Source organism: Podarcis tiliguerta (assembly GCF_965153285.1).
Source record: "Podarcis tiliguerta genome assembly, chromosome: Z".
Lineage (NCBI taxonomy): Eukaryota > Metazoa > Chordata > Lepidosauria > Squamata > Lacertidae > Podarcis > Podarcis tiliguerta.
The window spans coordinates 17,100,986-17,123,706 of NC_139553.1; the positions used below are offsets into that span (position 1 = coordinate 17,100,986).

Here is a 22,721-nt window from a genome sequence, read left to right on the forward strand (position 1 = left end):
TGGTTGCAAAAGCCGCAACAAAGTGATGGTGCCCCTCTGGCTAAGGTGTGGGTCTTTCCTTCACCATCCACTCCTTGTTGTTAGGTAAGCGAACAAGAGCCAGAGTGGGCTGTGAGAGCTGAGCTGAAAGCAGGCTGGAGGCTGGATACACAGAGACCTGCTTGCTCTGTGCTGGAGCCAAAGCTGTGACTAATGGAAAAGCACTAATGTAAGCCCCTCCATCCTATGCTCAGGTTGTACAGATGTGTAAATGAAACCATATATCCCAAGGGCAACCGCAGTCTCAGCTAACCCTCATTGCAAGGAAACATAACCTGGGTAAGTGCCTGGAACCCCTGGGGTCTCTCACCACTTAAGAGATTGGGATGGTGAGTAATCATCATCATCAATAATAACAACAACCTTCTTTATATCTTTATTGTTCATCGGGTCATCCGTCATCTTGTAGCAGAACAGCTCGATGATATCCTTCTGCTCATAGTTGTAGCCTTTTCGTTTGCAGACGATCACCACTTTGTCAAATAAAAACAAGTACCTGCCCCCACACCAAAGAAAAGATACAAAGCCAAGGCTTGAAAAACACATTTTTCAACAGCATTAAAGTAATTTTGAGTGTCACTCTCTTCCCATCCCTTCCAAGGTAGCCTGAGAATGTTACATCCACACCATCCATTTAAAGCATATTTATGCCACTTTTCACAGTTGTGGCTTCCTCAAAGAACTCAGGGAAATGTAGTTTATACTTATTGCACTACAATTCCCAGCATCCTTAGCAAACCAGAGTTCCCAGCCTTATTTGGTGAGCAGAAGCCACCTGCTTGTTCTGCCCTTCTCTCGCTTGCTCACCTATCCTGCTTCGTATGGTTCACTATTGAGCGGACCTTCAGTTCACCGTCTATTTTGGGCCTCCCATATTCTTCCAGTTTCACTGGCTGTGGGGTAACCAGGAAAAGTGTTGAGAGAGGGGGAAAACAAAAACCAAATAATAATAATAATAATAATAATAATAATAATAATAATAATAATAAATTACTTATACCTCACCCATCTGGCCGGGCCTCCCCAGCCACTCTGGGCGGCTCCCAACAGAATATTAAAAACACAGTAAAGCATCAAACATTAAAAACTTCCCTAAACAGGGCTGCCTTCAGATGTCTTCTAAAAGTCAGATAGTTGATTATCTCCTTGACATCTGATGGGAGGGCGTTCGATAGGGCGGGCACCACCACCCAGAAGGCCCTCTGCCTGGTTCCCTGTAACTTCACTTCTCGCAGTGAGGGAACCACCAGAAGGCCCTCGGAGCTGGACCTCACTGTACGGGCTGGATGATGGGGGTGGAGACGCTCCTTCAGATATACCGGGCTGAGGCCGTTTAGGGCTCTAAAGGTCAGCACCAACACTTTGAATTGTGCTCGGAAACAATAACTATCAAAATACCCAGGAGCGGCCTCAGATTTTGACTTCAAATCTTGCTTAAGAGGGAATCCTGGTTAAGGCTAGCAGGAGAAAGAAAACGGGGTCAGAGAAGCTCCTGATCTGCTGTTTATAAATCCCATGGCTCCCAACCTTCTGTGGTGTGTGATCTGTTATTAAAGCTGCTGTTGGTTCTGCTTGTTTTTGTTCTGTTTATAGGTTGTGTTTTTATGTTGGAAAGGGCTGCAGCTTTGTGGCAAGCCTACCTTGCAAGGAGAAGGTTTCCAGAGAGGCCTGGGAATGTCAAGGCACTGGGCAGTCTATGTTTCTGGGAAGGGTCACAGCTCAGTGGAAGAGCAACTACTTTACATGCAGAAGGTCCAAAGTCCAAACCCCAGGTGCACGTCCAGGTAGGATTAGGAATGCCCCTTCCTGAAACCCTGGAGAGCCATTGCTGCCAGTCAGTGTGGGCAACACTGAGCTAGAGGGACCAAGAGTCTGACTCAGCATAAGGCAGCTGCTTCCTTCATCCCTATTTAATCCATCCCTCTATTCAGAACTATGAGGACTAGAGCCTCAATTTATTTTTTAGGGGAACAGCATTCAGAAGGTCGCCAGAATTTTATCTCACCAAGTTTTCTATGGAACTCTGAAATTCACTTATTTTCTTTAACGTCTCCTTGTCCCGCTTGACTTCGTTTATATACATGGCCAGGTCCTGAAAAAATGAAACACACACACACACACACCACACACACACACACACACACACAGCTGGCTGTAACATTGTGATCTGGCAGAATCAGCTGAGAGCCATCAACACAATAAGAAACAGTGGTGGACAGGCACGCATACACTGGCTTTGGGACTGCCCCGTTCAGATATTTTTCAAAGGATCAGTTCAGAGAAGGGCTATTCCAAGACACAGTGGATGCCACCCCCCAGAATCCTTTGCAATGCTGCAGGGATGGCCACAGGTGGGGGCATAAGGCAGAATTGTCTTCTACAGTGGTACATCGCAAGACTAATGCCTCGGAAGACGAAAAACTCGCAAGACGAAAGAGTTTTTCGTTTTCTGAGTTGCTTCGCAAGACGGATTTCCCTATGGGCTTGCTTTGCAAGACGAAACGCCTTTTTTTAAAAAAACCACCAATGCATTCCTATGGGAAACCATCAATACACAGTGGTGCTTCGCAAGACGAAAAAACTCGCAGAACGAATTAATTTCGTCTTGCGAGGCACCACTGTATTTTGTATGCAACACTGATTCCAATCAGTTGCAGTGCATCTTCCTATTCACCTCACTGTCTGCTGTAGCAAAATTATGTAACTTATACCATTTGCACAATTGATTGATTATTGATTTATTGATTTATTACACCATATAACTGCTTTTTTAAAAAAGCATCGTCCTTTAACGCGGTTTACAAAAAGATGAAACAAATTATCAAGAAAAAATAATAATTTAAAACTTTCAAAAAGTTAAAATAGCAACAGACTAAAAACAGATCAAAACTCACACAAACTTCCTAAACATCTGGGTATGTTTGTCTATGAGCAAAAATGTTTTCAGCGGATACCCGAAAGAGTACAGGCAAAAGAACCTGCCTGGTGTCACTAGGCAGGGAGTTCCAAAGTATAGGTGCTGCTGCACTAAAAGCTCAATTTCTTACAAATTTGGAAGGGTTTTACATGGTCCCTATAGCAGGGCCAGTTCAAAGCAGCCAAATGGGTACACAGAAGGTAAGGTGCTCTTAGAGGTGAACTGGACCCAAGTTGTCATGGGCTTCATATACTAATTACTTAAGTTATGTCATCATTACGTTACTGCACCCCATGGATTTCAGTGGCAAAGGAAGTGCAATGAATGGTGTCCAGTGCTAATCCTGCTCAGAGTAGACTCATTGACATTTATGGGCATGGTGAACTTCATTTAATGCAACCCAATGGGGGGGAGATTTAATCAATTATGTATCGTTTGCGAACTGAAAGTAGCAAGAACAGCAAATGCTGATTATATTTGATGGATTGATCTCTGTTCTAGACATGGGATGAATAAGCAAACGTCAGCAATTGCTGCTCCCATTTCCATGGGAATTCTTAGTCACAGGTTCCTCTTGAATGGAGCTGTGGTGCTTTCACTGTGGTGCAGTTCAAAATTGATGAAATTTGTGCGGTGGTTAAAGGGCTGGGACTAGGAGTCAGGACATACCAGGGTTCAACCCCCCCCCCCCCCTCAGACTGACAGGTGCTCACAGGGTGATCTTGCACCAATCACTGTTTCACTTTCTCTCTTTCAGCCCAGTCTACCTTACAGGGTTGTTTGTGAGGGGAAAACGGGGGGACAGGACATAATGCTGGCATGAGCAACTTGGATAAAAAGTGAGACACAATAAATGTAAAATGATAATAATTTTTTAAAAATCCAGTCCCCAAAAAGCGCACACTGCAACAGGGGCTGCTTTGCATTTTACATGGCACTGCCGAAATTTCATGCAGAAAACACATGCAGCACGGTGGTGTCTCTCACCACACTTGCATGTGAGCTTGCCCACTGGCAGCTTGTGATGACCTGCGTAGAATGTTCAGGGGTGTTTTAAGGTTTGCCATTGTGAGAAATGCAATCGCTGAGCAGAAGGGAGCCCTTGGTCACAATGCTGCAAATCCCCTGGTGGGCAGGAGAGGGCGGCAGATGGTGTAAGGCTGAGGAAGGAGAGCAGCACATTTGTTTTCTGTACCGGAGTCTGTGTGTGTGTGCACCACCAGAAATAAATTAAACAGGCACACTTGTGAGCCAGAGCACTCATGCAGAGAACAGGCTGCCCGTTGAGTCCCTGTGCAAACTTTGACAGGCTCTAATACAGACTTCCTCAACCTCGGCCCTCCAGATGTTTTTGGCCTACAACTCCCATGATCCCTAGCTAGCAGGACCTGTGGTCAGGGATAATTGTAGTCTCAAAACATCTGGAGGGCCAAGGTTGAGGAAGCCTGACCTAATCTTTGCCTCTCCCCTGCAGTGCATACATATTTGGGGGCGGAGTCCTGGGTGATTATTTTTGTCCCAAGGGGAAGAAAAAGAGGAAGAACCTGCCTTCACAGGACGCTGCCACATATTGTCAGGGCTCTGGGATAACCCTCCCCCAAAATCAGCATCTCATGCAGAGACACTGGGAAGAAATGTAGGCAGCTCTTGCTCTAAGACTGTAATGCAGCCTTCAATAACTTGTCCTTCTCCACATGTTTTGGACTACAACTCCCATCAGCCAGTCAGGGATGATGGGAATTGCTGTCTGCACAATCTGGGGGGCACCATGTTGGCAGCCTCTGCCCTACTGTATCTTTAGAATGTGCGCATGGGTGTGTGTGCATGCGCATACCACTTCTTTTCATAGTCTCCCACCTCCTCCATTCCCCCACCCACCCAAACACACTTTCTGCCCTGTCAGTTCAGATTAAGTCAGAGGGATGGAGACTTTTCCAAGACAAGCCCTGGGGGCGCTGACCTTCCACAGCTTCCCCAACATAAGGAAGATTAATCCCTGGCTGAAGTGACAGTGCTTGTTAAGGGTCACACAGTCCCAGGGTTTCAAACACTGAGTGGCAGCAACAGTTAGCAAGGCAAACAACACCCAAAGCGTAATGGAGTGAGCCAAGAGTTGCCTGTGGCCACCATCTCCTTGCATTCCAGGAAGTGGCCTATTTCAGGAGGGTTCAGGAATCCAGGGAGAGCTTTCAAACCATGTTTCGAGGGGCCTCAGGGACTCTTCGGGGGTCAATCAAAGGTTCAGAATGTCAGGGAGATACGTCTCCGAAGGTAGTTTGTCCAGGGCCTGATGACTTCACAATGTGCAGCCTTAAGAGCCTCCCTTCATATCAGGGGATGCCACCTCCAAGGAGAGCCATCAATATCCCGCCCTCCTCACCCATTAGACACCTATGGAAGACCTTTATTTCAAGAGGCTTTTAAATGTTTCATAGAATAACAGAATCCTAGAGTTGGAAGGCCCCCGAAGGAACCTCTAGTCCAACCCCATTCCAAAGAAGAATCACAAAAAAAAATTGATTGCTTTTAGGGATTTCATGGACCACTGCATTTAAAGTGACATATTTTGCTGTGGCTTTTTTTAGAATTTTGAGTACTCATTGGAATCCATTGGCAGACGCTCAGTAGTTTCAGTGTCTTTGTTGGAAATGTTTAATATTATCTTACTGGTTTAGATATTTGAACTAGCTGGGATCATTGGACAGGCTTTAACGATTGACCACGAAGAGGAAAATGTTGCAATATCATCTGTATTATCAAAAGGAGTTATTCCTTTCGACTGGAGCATGGTGCTTTGAAAGGAATTACTGTAGCATTTAGACTGTTGCTGTGATGGTTTTTTCAACTTGCATTGTTTCCTGTTTTGCTTTGAGCTGCTTCAGTGTGGAAACTCAGCAGAGAAAACCATAAGTTGATGCAGAGGTGAACAGAACTTCAGCTTGGAAAAGAGAAACATATATGATTGACAGATTAAGTTGATAGATCAGACTTTGGGACCATGAACTTTGGAGCATGAAAGCCTTGCAGCTGGGTCCATCTGGTCCAACCTCCTGTCCTCACAGTGGCCAACCAGATGCCCCAGTGGGAAGAAGCCCACAAGCAGGACCTGAGCACAAGAGCCCCCCTCCCCTCCTGTGATTCCAGCACCTGGCATTCAGAGTCCCACTGCCTCCAAGAGCGGAGGTCAGACAGAGCCATTGTGACACTCCATGGATTTGCCTATAAGAATATCTGGAACTTTGGAAGATTAGGAACAAGTGTGGCCTTGAAACAACTCAAGGACCCCCAGCCCAATACCTGGTTTTAAAAAATGGGGCTCCTACCTGCATTGCTTCCAAGGCTTCCTTGAGCTGCTGCTTTTCTGGCCGATCCGATGAATGGCTGAGAAGCTCCTGAAAGGAAACTGCAGCATGTCAGAGGCATGTTGATGCCTTGCTCCATCCCACAGTGTGAGCCTCACATTGGAAGCCAGCATCAGTGGCAAACTTTCTGCAGCCACAGAATCACCGGCAGCAGGGAAGTGAGGGGGTGTGTGTGATGACTCCACCTCCACTGTGTATTGCTGCAAACCAGAAGCCTGTTACAATCATCCAGCAAGTAACCCATGAGGGGTGTGTTGTGGCAGCTCAGCGAACCCAGAGCTAACAGAAGGAATTTCATGCATCAGCAAATTATTTGCAGGTTTCTTTCCCCATCAGCTAATTGACCCTCCTTGCAAAACAATGAAGATCAACAAGCCCATGCTTCACAAAGGCTCCGTTGCATGGAGACGCTGGTGCAATTATTAACATTTAAAAAGATGAGTGAAAGGGGGTGGAGGGAAATAAATGTGGGGAGGGGAGCTATGCATCCTTTCCTGGAAAAGGTGTGTAGCAGCAGCGTAGCTCTTAATTGTGTCAGACTGGGGCCTGGGAGATCAGGGTTCAGTTCCCACTTTGCCACATGAAGCTCACTGGGTGACCTTAGCCTAGTTGCTGCCTCTTGGCCTAACCTTTCTCACAGGGTTGTTGTGGGGAATTAATCAAGAAGTGGGAGGAACCATGTATGCTACCTTGAGCTCCTTGGAGAAATAGGTGGAATAAAGGTAAAGGTAAAGGGACCCCTGACCATTAGGTCCAGTCGTGACCGACTCTGGGGCTGTGGTGCTCATCTCGCTTTATTGGCCGAGGGAGCTGGCGTACAGCTTCCGGGTCATGTGGCCAGCATGACTAAGTTGCTTCTGGAGAACCAGAGCAGCACATGGAAATGCCGTTTACCTTCCCGCTGGAGTGGTACCTATTTATCTACTTGCACTTTGATATGCTTTCAAACTGCTAGGTTGGCAGGAGCAGGGACCGAGCAACGGGAGCTCACCCGTCACAGGGATTCGAACTGCCGACCTTCTGATCAGCAAGTCCTAGGCTCTGTGGTTTAACCCACAGCACTACCAGTGTCCCATATAGGTGGAATAGAATAGAAATGCAATAAATAAGAACGGCGTATAGAGCTTGGTGAGAGAAAGGGGACTGGGGTTTCAGTAGAGTCCCAGGCTAAGCCCCAGAATCTATCTTCAACAGTCCCCTGTGGATTTGCAGGGGGGTTCCCTCCTGCTGACAATCTTGCAAGACCACATAGCTTGTATTCTTCCTTATTGAGGCACAGAATCTGCTTGAACACGAAATTACCCAGGTCCTGACTGATCAGGCTCCTCGTTTGCACGAGACGTATTGCTCTTGATCAAACAAGTGCCAACACAAGCCTCAACAGGCCTACCCTGCAGGGACAACTGGGGGCTGAGCATGCTGTGCAAGGGGATGCTAGGGGGTGGGGCTTACTTGCCCACCTTGCCTACCCATAGATACAGCTTCTGAATATTCAGGTAAGTGCCTCAACTCACCTTATGGGAGTTGTTGAGCTTTGCACAAGGGAGCTAGTATAATGGACTGTAGCTTGTGTGCACTGGGGACATCTTTCTCCAGGCTAACTCTGCACACACTGCTGCTCTCCTTCTGCCAACTTCAAACTCCTGTCTAACTTTCAGACTTCGTCAAACCTGCCCCTCAGGCTGGATATTGAACCAAGAGTGAGGTGGCAGCAGGGAGAGGAGAGGAGAGGAGCGTTGCAGCTAAAGGCCACTCCGGAGAGGGCATCTGATGTGACCTATGCTGTCAGGCTGATCACATCACATCTGCCAACATGGCACAGATCAAAACTGGGAGATGCTTGCATCACTCCTTTCCACAAGCTGAGGGCCACAACCTTATTTCATCCAAAAGACTACCTGCCACAGGACGAAGAAAACTCCATTTGCTTAGCCAGGGCTCTTTCAGAAGACAAAGGGCAGCAAATTTTTGCTGCCCATTGACCTGACAATTGATGAAAACTGAAACAAGTTAGTGACCTTTTCGATCTAAATGTTATTTCTTGTAGTTTTGCTTAATTGCTTTGACATCTATGAGTTTTAATTTTCTATTTGAATTTGATAACGGGCTGTAAGCTGCCCTGAAGGGAACTGTAGATGTGGTAGAAGTTGCAACATCCATCAACTTGAGCCCTCTAATTAAAGGTGTGGAATAACACCTGGAGTCCTGGGTTCCAATAAGGGATATCTGGCTCTGAATCCCTGGGAAAAAGCAAGACCTGCAACAAGGTGTTTCAAGCATGGGTGTGTTTCCCTGCTCTTAAGAGATTTTAGTCGACTATACTCTTTTCTGCGATGCTCCTTTCCGTTCCTCAATCAAATATCAATGCATACATCAATCAAATATGCTCTTCTACAGTTTCTACTGAAAGCCAGTGTGGTGCAGTGGTTGGTGTCAGAGTAGGACCTGGGAGACCTGGGTTCAAATCCCCCACTCTGCCATAAAGCACACTGAACACAATGTTGGGCTCAGTTACTGTCTCTAAGCCTAACTTATCTCACGGGGCTATTGTAGGCGTAAAATGAAGAGGGAGAGAATTGTTTACACTACCCTGATCTTGTTGGAAGAAATGGGGTGTAGAAATGTAACAATAATTGTGATAATAACGATAATAATATTCACAAGAAACGTTTATCATTTTTTTCTTGATTTCCTTTATATACTTTAATTCCCCCCCACAAACCACACTGTAGCTGGAGGAATTTCTGCCCCCATCAGAATAGAGGTGAACCCACTTACTTTTAATAAGAGGTGATACTTCAAAACTCTTTGCATTGGCACCACCAACAAGTCTTGCAGTTTAAACTTCCCATCCTGAACTTTCAGCGTACATTCCTGAAAGAGGGGGGAGAAAAGTGAGAGTGCTTTAAGAAAGAAAAAAAGAAAATCTTTGTTTACAAAAGACTATCACTTCATGCTACCGTTAAGAAATTAACTAGTTTCAATTGCTCTGACTGTGGAAATCCAATTTGCATCTAAAAAACAGTGCCTTCACTATCAGGGATCAAAGCTCTTCTTTCATTGATGGCCATTAACATGAAAGGCTTCAGAAAAAGAATAAGGCTGTCAGTGGTGACTAGCTATGATGGCTATGCTATACCTCTGCTTTCTGAGGCCCAGTATACCTGAAGGAGCATCGTTCAGCCTGGACACTGAGGTCCAGCTCCTAGGGCCTTCTGGTGGTTCCCTCACTGCGAGAAGTGAGGTTATAGGGGACCAGGCAAGAGGGCCTTCTTGGTAGTAGCACCTGCCGTGTGGAATGCCCTCCCATCAGATGTCAAGGAAATAAACACCTATCTGACTTTTAGAAGACATCTGAAGTCAGCCCTGATTAGGGAAGTTTTTGATGTTTGATCGCATTATTATTATTGTTATTATTAATATTCTGTTGGGAGCTACCCAGAGTGGCTGGGGAAACCCAGCAACATGGGTGGGGTATAAATACTGCTTGCAGGTTTCCCATAATGGGTATCTGGTTGGTCACTGTGAGAATTAGACTAGTTGGGCCCCCTTTGGCCTGACCCTCTTCTTACGCTTTTTCTAGCTTTCTACTTGGAGAGATCTCCAACAACTGGTATTCAGAAGCACGTTGTCTGCAACAATGGAGGGAGAACACAGCTGTTGTGGCTAGTAAGCCAATGATGGCAATGAATTCATCTAATCCCCTTTCAAAGGCTGGCCACCCACTTGCTGACCTCTCCTCGCACCCACCAAAAGTGCTCAGCACAGTCACCTCGATTTTCTGCTGAACATCTTCCCGGTTGGCCATGAGGTGATTCAGCGTGGTCTGTGCATATTCCATGTGGCTGCAGTACTCTCCGTATATCAAGAGCCTACAAGGAAGAAGAAGGGGAAAGGATTTGACAACTGCTTTGACTCTCTGCTTGGCCTACTTTGGCATGGCACACAGTCCAACCCTAGTTAACGTTGGTGATGTGACAATCCCACTCCTGATACAAGTTTTAATATATTTTTACCTCTCCCTTGTCTCCAAAAGAGCCCCAGCAAGAGTACATACAATCCATGCACTGGATTTTGGGGTGCATTCTAGGTTCCAAGATTCAGTCTGGGATTGCTCCAGCATCCACCTAATACAGTGGTCCCCAAACTTTATGGAACCAAGTGGTTCCATAAACCAATCACCAGTGCCCACTACCCTAGAACCTTCATTAGACACCCTTAGGCACCAGGCAAAAACTTTCCTCTTCAACCAGGCCTTTGGCTGATTAACATCTTATACCCCTTCTAAATGGGCTCATAGGAAGGGGCTGGGAGAGTAGGGATTATGTTTTGTTTTTATTATGCATTTTGTGTTTTTATATTGTACTTTTATGCTGTCAACCTGAGATCTACAGAAGAAGGGACTTATGCAAATTTAATAAGCAATAATAAAAATAATATCCTACCCTACCCTATAAAAAGCAATATTCAGAAGAGTGGGCTGAAAAAAGAAAAGTTCTCCGCCCTTGTGTGACCTAAACGATCCAAAGGAGAAACCAGAAATCTTAGCCAGTATGAAACTGTTCCAGAATCTGGATTGTGTAAAGGGTGGAACGAACACACACACACACACACACACTTGGGTGGACCTTTACATAATATCTTGCTCTCTTCTTGCATCACCTTCTTCTTGTTCCAGCCAATTTGGCCACATGCTTTTATGTTGAAACAGTTTTCCTTGGGCAGCTCGTTGAGGGAGATAATTGGAGCCTTTGCAATTTTTGTGCTGCCAAGCTTGACATGAATGCATTTTGGGGCCGGAACTTCGAAGGGAGGCCAGGATTTCAGTGCCAAACGATTCGGACAGGGACAGCTGGCATCAGAGTTGCACCGAAGTCCCTCCAATAAGTTTCCAGCAGTCTTGCTGAAAACCTTCTTCGCTTTTCTAGAAATTCCTCCCCAGCCAGAGCCTCTGGATTCCCACCAGGACACAAGTCCCAGCTCTTGAGATCTTTCACCAGATGTGGATCAGATTATGCATGAGGTCAAGAGAATCACCCATAGCACACTTTGGATGCCCCAGTGGGGGGGGGGGGTGCGGAACACGCCTGGGATATATTTGCTAGTCTCATCCAAAGTTGTCCCCCCCCCCTTTTTTTTGTTCTTGCAGGGGGTCAGGTTATTAGCTGTGAGTAGAGGACCCTCGTGGGTCCCTTCCAACTCTACAATTGAAAGTGATCGCCACAGTGATCCAGGCGACGGTCATCTCCAGGCTTGACTACTGTAATTCGCTCTACGCGGGGCTGCCCTTGAAGCTGTCCCAGAAACTCCAGGGGGTACAGAATGCTGCAGCGAGGCTCCTCACAGGGTCTCTGCCATGGGAGCATATTCACCCAATGCTTTTCAAGCTGCACTGGCTCCCGGTGGAGTACAGGGTCAGATTTAAGGTGCTGCCTTTGACCTTTAAAGCCCTTCACGGCCTAGGACCCTCGTACCTACGGGACCGCCTCTCCTGGTATGCCCACGGAGAGCCTCAAGGTCCATAAATAACAACACCCTAGTGGTCCCGGGCCCTAAGGAAGTTAGATTAGCTTCAACCAGAGCCAGGGCCTTTTCAACTCTGGCTCCGGCTGGTGGAACGCTCTGCCTCACGAGACCAGGGCCCTGCAGGATCTGATTTCTTTCCGCAGGGCCTGTAAGACAGAGTTGTTCCACCTGGCCTTTGGCTTGGAGCCAATTTGATTCCCTCCCTCCCTCTCTTTCTTTTTTCTTTTCCTTCTCCTCCTGCGATGAGGCTACATTTTAATATTTTAATGTTCCATTATTTTAATGTTGTATTTTATTTTTGTTTTTAAGTTGTAATCATTCACCTTGTTTTTATTATTGTTTGTAAGCCGCTTTGAGCCCGGCCTTGGCTGGGGAGGGCGGGGTATAAATAAAAATTATTATTATTATTATTATTATTATTATTATTATTATTATTATTACTACAATTCTGTGATTGGGATTCCCACATCCTGCTTCCTTCGGGGTGGCAGGAGACCTGGGTTGAAATACAGCGATGTGCTTTCAGTATGCCCCATGCAACTAATCATCTGGGGCTCTGAGAACACCTGGAGGAGTTTCCCATAAATCCCTGCCATGTTTTCTCTCTCCCTCCACCAATTGCCAGTTTCCTTTCCTCTTTTTTCTTTTACCTTTCCTTGAATTCTAGAAACACTTTGGCCAAGCTGCTCCCTCCAGACATCATGGAAACATCGATGGCTCTCAGGAAATTGAAGTGGACTTTGATGAGGTCCTGGAAAAGAAAGGAAAGGAAAGGGGAAGAGACATAGTACCCAAAGGTTATGCCCACTTACAGTGATGGAGCTTCATGCTCTGGCACCGGGGGTGGGGGGGCATGGAGACACTGGCGGAGGAAGAGGACTGTGGGGCGAGCGGACCGCCCCTGGCAGAGCGATCCCGGTGGGGTGGCATTGCGGCTGCTCCCCCACCAGCACTGGGTGCCACACCCCAGGACGCACGCCAGCCCCGCCCTGCCTGCTCTCCGCCCCCAGTGCCAGAGCATGAAGCTCCGCCACTGGGGGCGTGTTCTGGGGGGATGGCACACCACCTGTGGGGGCGTGGTGCCCAGCGTGGGTGGGTGGGGGCAGCCGCAATGGCACCCCACCAGGATTGTGCTGCCGGGGGCAGTGCGCTCCCCCCCCACACACTCCTCTTTCTCCACTTATGCGAAAGAGAATACAATTTACTTATTCTTTAGAAACGAAAAAGCTCCCTCAGGCCACCATAATTAACCACTCAAGAACTCTTAAAAAGGAGTCCTTGTGTGTAAAGTGAATCCAGCAGGGTCAGAATTGAAAGCCAGGTTCCTTAAATCAAGAAACTAAATCTGCAGCTTGTGTGAAGGAGGGGAGAAGAGATTTAAAGGTCCGGATCTTAGACAACATTACCTCCAAGTTAATAAATATTGCTTCCATTTCTTGTAGAGTCAAAACCAGCCTCAATGGATTCATGTAGTTCTGCAAAAGCGAAACAGAAAAAGGTGGGAAGCATGGGCCACAACACCCAAATTCTACAGCAGGGGTGAGGGAGTCTAACATGGTCCTCTAAGCCTCTCTTCCCAACAGGCCACGCTCCGTCTCCCCTATTCGTGCTGTTCATCAGTCTTGCTCTGCAGTTTCCTCAGGTGATTTTGCCTGGCTGGAAGGTGCCCTTGAATTGTGATCATGTCTCTTGCTTACCTGAATGGAGGATGCGTGTGTTTGTGTGTATCTTTAGAAACCTATGACTTGGAATATAGCTTACTGTACAAGGGTGAGAGCCATATCGTTTATTCTGCCACTTTTGTCTCTGACCCCACTTGCCACTGTTGCAGAACACTGCCCACAAGGGAGTAAGAACTTAAGAGCCCTGCTGGATCAGGTCAAAGACCACCTAGTCCAGCATCTTGCTCTCACAGTAGCCAGTCAGATGCCCCAATGGGAAACCCGAAAGCAGGACCTTAGCACAACAGCAACACTCCCCCCGCTTGAGATTCCCAGAAACTCAGAGGCAATGCTGCCTCCGAGAGTAGAAGTATAGCTTCAAAAGAGCCTGGCTGCTGGATCAAACCATAGGCCCATTTAGTCCAGCATCCTGGTCTCACACTGGCTAACCAGAAGCCACAAACAAGACCAAAGTTGTAACAGCAACTCTCCCCTCCTGTGTTTTCCAGCAACTGGTATTCAGAGGCACCCTGCCTTCAGTAGTGAAGAAGCATGCAGGAGACCCTAAGCAAGGCTCTGTTGGATCAGGCCTGTGGCCCATCCAATAAAAGCAACCTGTTCCCACAGTGGCTGACCACATCCTGTTATGGGAAGCCCACATGCAGGACCTGAACACAAGAGCAACTCTTGCCCTAACTAAATATTCAGTGTACAGTCATACCTCAGATTACAGACACTTCAGGTTGCGTTTTTTTGGGTTACGGATGCGCCGAAACCCAGAAGTACCAGAACGGGTTACTTCCGGGTGTCAGCTGTCGCACATGCGCAGAAGCACTAAATCACGCTTTGTGTATGCGCAGAAGCACCTGCAGCATGCGCCGCTGCAGGTTGCGAATGCTGAGGGTTGTGAATGTGCATCCCGCATGGATCATGTTTGCAACCCAAGCATCCACTGTACAAAACCTCTATTTGTCCATCCATTTGATATATTTTTTCTTTAGCCAAGGAATAAAAAGCAAATTGTAAGTTGAGCTAATTTCGCGTTTTAAAAACATTAATGTGTTTACACTGTTGCTTAATCACCAAAGGGGAAAGTAATTACTTGGCTCCTGGCTCCACATTATGCTCCTGAAGTCATCATCTTTACGTGTGTGTGTGTGTGTGTGTGTGTGGTTTTAAACAATTCTGAAATGCAAAACCAAACCATAATTCATCAAAATGAATTAAAAGGCAGGGATGGCGAGACGCGCCCACCCCCAAGATAAATGGCCCTGCTCCCTTATCATTTGAAGGCCATCAAACGGAGGTAAGGGAAAGGGTCCTTATCAGAACGGTTATGGAGCTCCTGCCCATCAGGAAGAGTAATGAGTCTGTTAAAAGCTGTCACTGGACTGGGCACGAGAGGGGGCTGGATGTTGCAAGAGGGAGAGGAAAAAAACTTTTTGGCAGCAAGGACAGAAAAACAAAACTCTCCGCCTCCTTTCACGATGCCTTCAGCTCCAGGGGGGCGTTTTCCACGAAGGGAGGGTGGTCTGGCTGTTTTAAAGTCTCTCTTCCTTCCTTCCCTTGTTTGTTTGCAGCATTTATCTCCCACCTTTTCCTCCAATGAGCTTAGGTGGTGCATAGGTAGGTTAGGCCGAAAGAAGGAGAGGGGGAGGGGGGAGAGAGAAAGAGAAACTGGCCCACAAGGTCATACCTAGACCTATTCCCTATTGTCAAAATTTTGATTGTAAGATCCCCATTGTAGAGCCCAAGCGTCAAATGCACTGACATATGTAATGTAGCAATTTGCACTTGACATTCACCTTTTCTATGTCTTCGAGAGTCTTGTAGTATTTGGCCTCAGTTTCCTGGATCTCTAGCAAACAGCAATTCCTTTTGTCATCTTCTGTCATGCCCATTTTCTAGAGGGGAAAACATAAGCACTGGCATGTTAGCATGTCTAAGCTGCTCATTTTGATCTGAACTCAACAGAATGGAACTTAGGGATACCTTCAGGTGGACAAGGGAGGCTGTCTCATGCAGAGCCAGACCACTGTCTATGCTATCAGGCAGCAGCAATCCAGGGTTTTAGGTGGGGGGGGGGCAATTCCAGCCCTGCCTGGAGATGCCATTGGGGATTGCACTGGGGCCACCTGCATGCACTGCAGGACCACTGAGCTATGGTCCTTTCACTTAAAATACAGTAAGGTTAAAATAGGAATGAAAGAATCTGCCTTATCAGACCACCGTATAATGCCATCATCAGTAGCTTGGTCTAGCTAGACACACATGGGGCAGGACGTTCCCAGAAGCAGCTCCTGGATTAGGTCTCACCAACCTTCTTAGGCCCATGGGAACATCTGGATTTTGGAGGGACTGCTCTGGGCGCTATTTCCTCTGGTCACTTCTACCCCACCCCACCCTCCAAAATCAGTCCTTCTCTTGCACACACCCCACTTCCCCAAGGGATCTGGGTAAAAGTTGGACCCAGTAGAATTAATCTCAGCCCTGAGCATATAAGGTTACATGAGGAAATGGGAAAGAGGGTCACTCTGCCAACTTCCTCCTTCAACTTTATGTGCTCTTTAAGAGAGAAAATGATAGCTACCCTCACCACTTCGTGGCTAAGAGGGCAGTTGCCAGGTGTGCTGGAGCTTCTACTGCAGCCCCCTTCTTGTCCTACCACATTCTAAGTGTATGAATGTATGTTTTCTTTTCTTTTCTTTTAATACTGTCTTATACTAACCAATGAATTGTTTTACTTATTGAGGTGGAAATTGCATTGTAACCTATTGGTGGCAAAAACAAAAAAATAAGTTCATAAATAAATAGCCAGATCTATGCATGTTCCAAATGAGGCACAAAAGGCACCTGAGATGTCCATTTTCAAGCATGCAAACCTGGGCTTGGGACCATGGCACATGCAATGGATAAAAACTCTTTTCACTTATAGCCGGGAACACTTACCTGCATATATCTGATCTGAAGCATGGAAGGGGTATACAGGGAAAATCAAGAAGGGTTAGGACATTTTGCATCACAAATCACCCGTTTCATTTGGAATTCTAAAAATGTTTTTGCTGCACATTGTGGGGATAAGTTACAAAGGCTTGCATAGGCCGCTAATATGTCTTAGGTATACTCATAAGAACGAAAGAAGAACTTGCTGGATCATACCATAGGGGGTGCATCTAGCCCAGCTTCCTGTCCTCACAGTGGCTAACCAGATGCCCATTATGGGAAGCCCACAAGCAGGACCTGAGCACAAGAGCACTCTTCCCTTCATGCAGTTTCTAGCAACTGGTATTCAGAAGCATTGCTACGTCCAACTGGAGGCAGACCAGAGCCATCGTGGCTAGTAGCCATACAAAAGCCCTCTCCTCCTCCTCCATGAATTTGTCTGATCCATGGTTTAACTATGCTCTGTGTGAATAAGGGCTTTATCTGTCTTGAATCTTCCAACATGCAGCTTCGTTGGATGTCCACCAGTTCTATTGTTATGAGAGGAGAGGAAAACTTTTCTCTGTCTACTCTCTCCATCCACAATCTATAAACTGAAAAGCCCCAAACTCCTCACTTTTGAAAGCAGCAGACTTTGCATGACTTTTAACACACCGCTCAAAAAAGGGGAAAGGTGCCCCCCAGGGAGCAGAATATCAGGGCAATGTCTGTCAACACTTGCCAGAATCTAAAAATACTCTCAGGAGAAGATGTGCAGCTGGCTAATTGAGCCACCCATCCATCCCAACTTTCTCAGCCTCAAGAGAGAAGATCTGACAGCTAGCCAGGGCAGGTTGTCATCTGCTTGCTATTTTTATGCCTCCATTACACATTTATCTCACTCTCTCTCTCCCCCTTGCAGAAGGCACTCCCCATACTCCAGATGACCTCCCAAAATGCTTTTGTTTCCCCATCTAAAAAGCAGCAGAAGTGAAGGTTTAGTGTGCAGGATGACCCCAAAGAGAGGGAGGAAGAAGGTGCATTTCAAACAAGAACAAAAAAACTATTGGGTGTGGGTATGTCATTAGTGATGGGAATAAGAGACACACACCCCATTACAAGTGGCACATAAGAATCATTCTGCATCGGAGACACAAGATCTACCCACCCGGGAAGAATGGCAGATGAAGCTGATGGACTACATGGAAATGGCAGAAATGACTGGCAGAATCCGAGACCAGGGAGAAGAGTCGATGGAAGAAGATTGGAAAAAATGTAAAGTATATTTACAGAAATACTGCAAAATTAAGGAATGTTAGAAGAATACTGGAATGAAATTGTATGGTTTTAGCAGAAATGTTATAAAGAATTAAGCAAAAACTGATTGTTAATGGGCTAAAGTGGAAAATTTAAAGTTAGACTGTTAAGATAAATTATAGAACAAAAAATTGAGAAAGAGGGAAAGGATTTGCTGATTTAGCTAATTTGAACTAGAATACAAAAAAGGGAGGTGTGAGGAAGTCGAGGAATAAGTAAATGAAAGATAAAGATATGGAAATTGGGTGTGTTTTTAAATGTTTTTGTTTTTTCTTGTTGTTTTGATGTATTGTTTTTTCTTTCTATTCTCGATGTATTGTTTGTTAACCTTTTATTGTTTTTTTTCTTATACTTCCCCCCCCCCCTATAACTATAAAACTTCTAATAAATATTTTTTTTTTTTAAAAAAAGAATCATTCTGCATCGGTAAGAAAACAGTATTTTAGTGTGGAAGCATCCACACTATCGCTGATCTGTTATCCATCACTGACCCACACTATCACTATCACTGAGCTATGGCCCTTCCCCCAAATCATTGAAGTGGCTACCCACCGCCATCACAATTCTATTCAGATTGCCCCCCTCCTGATATTCAGTTCTAAAAACAGTAGCTAAGGGGACCACCCCAAAAAGTTATGAGGCTGAGGCATGCTCAGGCCTTCAATGATGCCCTCACCATGGGCTGCTGGACTTCCACTTTGATAATATCTTCGTAGATGTCATCCCCTTCATCTTCACATGGGACGCAGTCGTAGATGTCTTCCCCCAGATCGTGCTCGCTGGAACAAAACCAACAAGGGTCGTTTAGTGCATCAAAAGAAACAGAGCAGGCCACGCTCATGGTTAAGTGTAAAAAGTCGCACAGAAAATGTTAAATAAATAAAAAAGGTGGTTACGTGAACTGCAGCGTGGCGGCAGCCATACATTTTTATGTATATAGGGGGGAAACCAAATGGTAAAACATATACCGTATTTGCCCGAATATAAGCTGTACCCGAATATAAGCCGCACCTTTAAAATTGGGGAGGCGGGGGGAGGGGGGAAAGGACAATACTCAAATATAAGCTGCTCCCTTAAAATTCTGCAGGCATTCACACCCATTCCATTTTACCATATGTCTGTTTCAGCAGCGATATTGTAAAAAAGCCCGTTTTTGTAAGGTCGTGAATTTAAGCTGCACTTAAACTTTTCAGGGTTGGAATATGGGGGGGGGGGGAAGGGTGTGGTTTATATTCAAGCCAATACAGTAAATGAATCTTGTAGATGGGCACCCTTCTGCATGCAGCATGCCACGGATGGGCAGGGCCAGAGGCAAATATGGAGAGAGAGAAACAAATGTGCCTCTTGGCTTTGTATGGTAGGCTACATTCTAGCTGTGTTCAAGCCAGAGCTTTCTACACATGCACACACAACACAGCAACATCTCTCAGATGCTGAGATGGGCACAGGGGGCCCTCTTCGTAGGTACTCCACCCTCAGAGGCTGGGGGCAGGGAGGACCAGGGGGAGAGGGCCTTCTCTGTGGTGGCCCCTAAGTTGAAGACCTCCCTTCCCGCAGAGGTGTCTATGTATGGCCAACGCATGCCTCTTTACCTTGGTCTTTGGCACCTGAGGTGTGTGTGTTTTAGGATGCACCTTATTTTGTTATTTTAAGCAGTTTTAAGCTGTTTTTAATGTTGAGTTTCGATTTTTAACCAGCCCTGGGATCTTAGGGTGAAGGACAAATCATAAATTGTAACAACAACAACAACAACATGCTGCCTCTTTATTCTCCGTACAGGCAAGCAAGAGGCATCATCATAATTCAAGACTGAACATCTGCACATGGTTTTGTACTGGAAGAAAACACTTTATGCTTGGTAATTATTATTATTTTTAAATCAATAAAGCTTGTAATCAATCATTCATTCAATAAAGGTGGCAGAAGTCCTTGAGGAGGGAACAGAGTAGGACTCCTGGGGGATGTGGCCTGGGAAGGGGAACAGCCTAGGAACACTCCCAAGGGCCAGACAGAGAATTCTAGAGAGATGCATTCTCATTCTCTTGGCTTATGTTTTTCCCAACTCTGCTATATATTCAGAATTCATAGGAGGGGGCTTTTGAAGAGCATTTTTAGGGAAATCAAATTTGCTTAGTCTCCAGATTCTGTCTCCTAGCCATCATTCCTGCACTGCAGGGAGCTGAAGTAGGGTCCCTTTGGGTCCCTTCCAACTCTGCACTTCTATGATTCTGTCCAGCAGTTGCCAAACCCCAATGTGGGGACCCACACCTTCCGGCAACTTCCGCAGCAGGCACTCAGCGACTTCTGATAGCAAAGGTTGGCTTTGAAAGCAAAGGTTGCCTTTGAACTCGGGATGTGAGCTTTGGCCTCCTGCTGAGTTTAAAGAGGGCACTGGCAGAAATTGCCTTTCTCTCCCTCCTCCTCCATCGCCACCAGCTCTCTTTGCAGTGAAAAATGGCACTTTGCCTTGTAAGCTGAGGCTCTGCGAGAGCTGTTTAAAAACAAAAACAGCTAGAAAGTGTTGGCTGGAGAGAAGACTCTCTGTCACACCCATTCCCTAGCTGCTTGTTAGGGGAATGATGGTCTCCTAATTGCCCAGATTATCTAGGGAATATGAGGGTCATATCACTGCCCAGCCATGATGAAGCTTATATTTACTCCCACCATTGGGGTCCCCTGGATGTACCCTTATCTCAATCCCATTGCTGGCTCAGAGGAATGCAGAAATAAAGGAAGCTGCTTTATATTGCATCAGATCGTTGGTCCATATAGCTCAGTACTGCCTGCACTGACTGGCAGTGGCTCCCTAGGATTCCAGACAAGGAATCTCCACATGAATATGCTGTTGGGGATTGAAGCTGGATTCTTTTGCATGCAAAGCAGATGCTCTGCTCCTGAGCTTTGTGGCATTAAAAATTATTCTAGTACTCGTGGTTCTAAATAAAGGGCTGAATTGAATAGAACATAGGAAGTTGCCTTATACTGAGTCAGACCATTGGTTCACCTAGCTGCATTGACTGGCAGCAGATTTCAGTCAGGGAATCCTTTCCTAGCCCCACCCGGAGATGCCATCTGGGCATTGAACTTGGGACCTTCTGCATGCAAAGCAGGTGCATTACCACTAAGCTATCACCCTTCCCCATTCTTGGAAGACACAAGTGGGGAGGGGTGGAGAGAGAGATCACCCGGGCAGTCATTCTCCATGACTGTCCAGGACAGAGGGCATGGCTTTTCCCAAATCGTGAGGGCCAGACAGAGAGGTCTGGAGGGTTACGCTTGCAGAAAACCAGGAGCAGGGAACCTTCTGCATTCCTCATCTTGTGCAACTACAACTCCCATCAGCCTCAGCAAGCATGATGATGGTAGGAGTTGTGGTTCAGCAACATTTGGAGGGATGCAGGTTCTTCACACCTGCAGCAAACCAATCCACTCCAGTGAGATCAACGAGTCTGCCATGAAATAATTTCAGTTGCTGGTTTGATAGTGGCAGATCTGAGCAGCATGTGAAGCCAGCCTTTGCTAATAGCTTAAGAAACTCCAGTGTGTGTGTGTTTACGGGCTTCCTGGATGCTGCCTCCTCTGTTTGGTCACTTGCAGCATCCCCCTTTCCGTGCATTGCAACCCGCTCTTTTTGCAAAGGACAGCAACCGGGATGGGCTGTCAACTCTGGTTATATAGCAACCCAGCAATGATCGTTTTAGCATTTTGCCGCACCACACAGCAGAGCCCGTGGGTGAAGCAGCGCATCTCAGCTTGTCACTTGGGTTATTGTAGGGGACACAGCATTGGCAGGGGTGGAGTGGGGGGGGATACCACACACACACACACACACACACGACCTAACCTAACACAGTTTGGCTTGGAATGCTGGGAACTTTATATAAGTTACAGCGGTCAGCCCTGGAAAACTATTTCATACGCTCAGCTCTGGAACTGATCTGCAGGAGAGCAAATCAGCTAGCACTTCTGAGAACCATTCTTATCAAGCTCCTCCTTCAGCCATCATCTACAGCAGCTATTCCATCAGGCTGCATGGCAGGAAGAAAGAGGGGACCAAGGTGGGTGGAGACAGGGCTTCTCTCTTGCCAAAACACCAGTAACTTTCGGCTTCTCCTCTCCTTGAAATCTGCAATTCCAGCTATCTATTGCAAGAACTCAGGAACGAAGGAAGAACCAGTCATTGTGATCTGGGGTCCTGGAGGAGAGGGCAGGTTAGAGACCTGCTACTATTTTTGAAACTGGGTCCCGGTCTCCAGCATCTTAGAGCTGCCCAAGCAGAGCGAAAGGAGTTGAATCAGCCACTGAGGATCGGGTCCTTGGGTTGCTCTGGAGAAGGTGCATGGAAAGAAGACAAACGCTCATGGGGGTGTGAAGCAGGGCTAGGAAGAGTTGTGGTGTGGGGAGAAGAGTGTGTGGCTTGGGGGAATCCAAGGAAAAGCGAGAGAGGAATGGAGGGCCATATTTAGACCATGGGCCCGAGGTTCCCCACTCCTATGCCCAAATAAAAAATGAAATCAGGAACAAATAAAATCGCATGGCAGAATCCGTTATTTGGTAGATACTTACTCAGCCAACTCTTCCAGGCTCCTATAGACATCATCATCATTTTCTGTGGTCTCCTCTGAAGGGAATGGCCTGGAAAGTAAAGGGTAGGTGGGGAGATACAGAGAAAGTGTTAAGTCTACCAAGAATAAGAGTTGGGAAGACCTGGAAATATGAGAACATCTGCTTTATGTTCTTTTTAAAAACAAGATAAGGCAAGTAAGGAATGCAAATATGATCAATGCTGCTTCTGTGATATGCAGGTTAGAGTGGTCTGGAGAATGAACTTTTGGTTCCTACTCAGAGCCTCTGTATTCATGGAGACTAGAAGAAGAAGAAGAGTTTGGATTTGATATCCTGCTTTATCACTACCCGAAGGAGTCTCAAAGCGGCTAACATTCTCCTTTCCTTTCCTCCCCCACAACAAACACTCTG

The 22,721-nt window shown here is 46.4% G+C and overlaps 1 protein-coding gene across 5 annotated transcripts in view; it reads right to left on the reverse strand.

The window, feature by feature from the left end:
- Nucleotides 1-22,721, reverse strand: part of VAV2 (vav guanine nucleotide exchange factor 2) — a 151,478-nt gene that overhangs the window by 19,204 nt on the left and 109,553 nt on the right. For 3 of the 5 annotated variants that reach the window (XM_083423531.1, XM_083423532.1, XM_083423535.1), the window contains exons 4-14: nt 22,311-22,379; nt 18,421-18,523; nt 15,311-15,409; nt 13,251-13,319; nt 12,495-12,595; nt 10,091-10,190; nt 9,097-9,192; nt 6,280-6,348; nt 2,045-2,131; nt 847-932; nt 403-535 (exon numbers count right to left, since the gene is read on the reverse strand). In XM_083423531.1, coding sequence (XP_083279657.1) covers nt 403-535; nt 847-932; nt 2,045-2,131; nt 6,280-6,348; nt 9,097-9,192; nt 10,091-10,190; nt 12,495-12,595; nt 13,251-13,319; nt 15,311-15,409; nt 18,421-18,523; nt 22,311-22,379 — 1,012 coding nt within the window. The remainder of the gene's footprint in view (nt 1-402; nt 536-846; nt 933-2,044; nt 2,132-6,279; nt 6,349-9,096; nt 9,193-10,090; nt 10,191-12,494; nt 12,596-13,250; nt 13,320-15,310; nt 15,410-18,420; nt 18,524-22,310; nt 22,380-22,721) is intronic. The other 2 variants (XM_083423533.1, XM_083423534.1) reach the window with 1 other exon arrangement.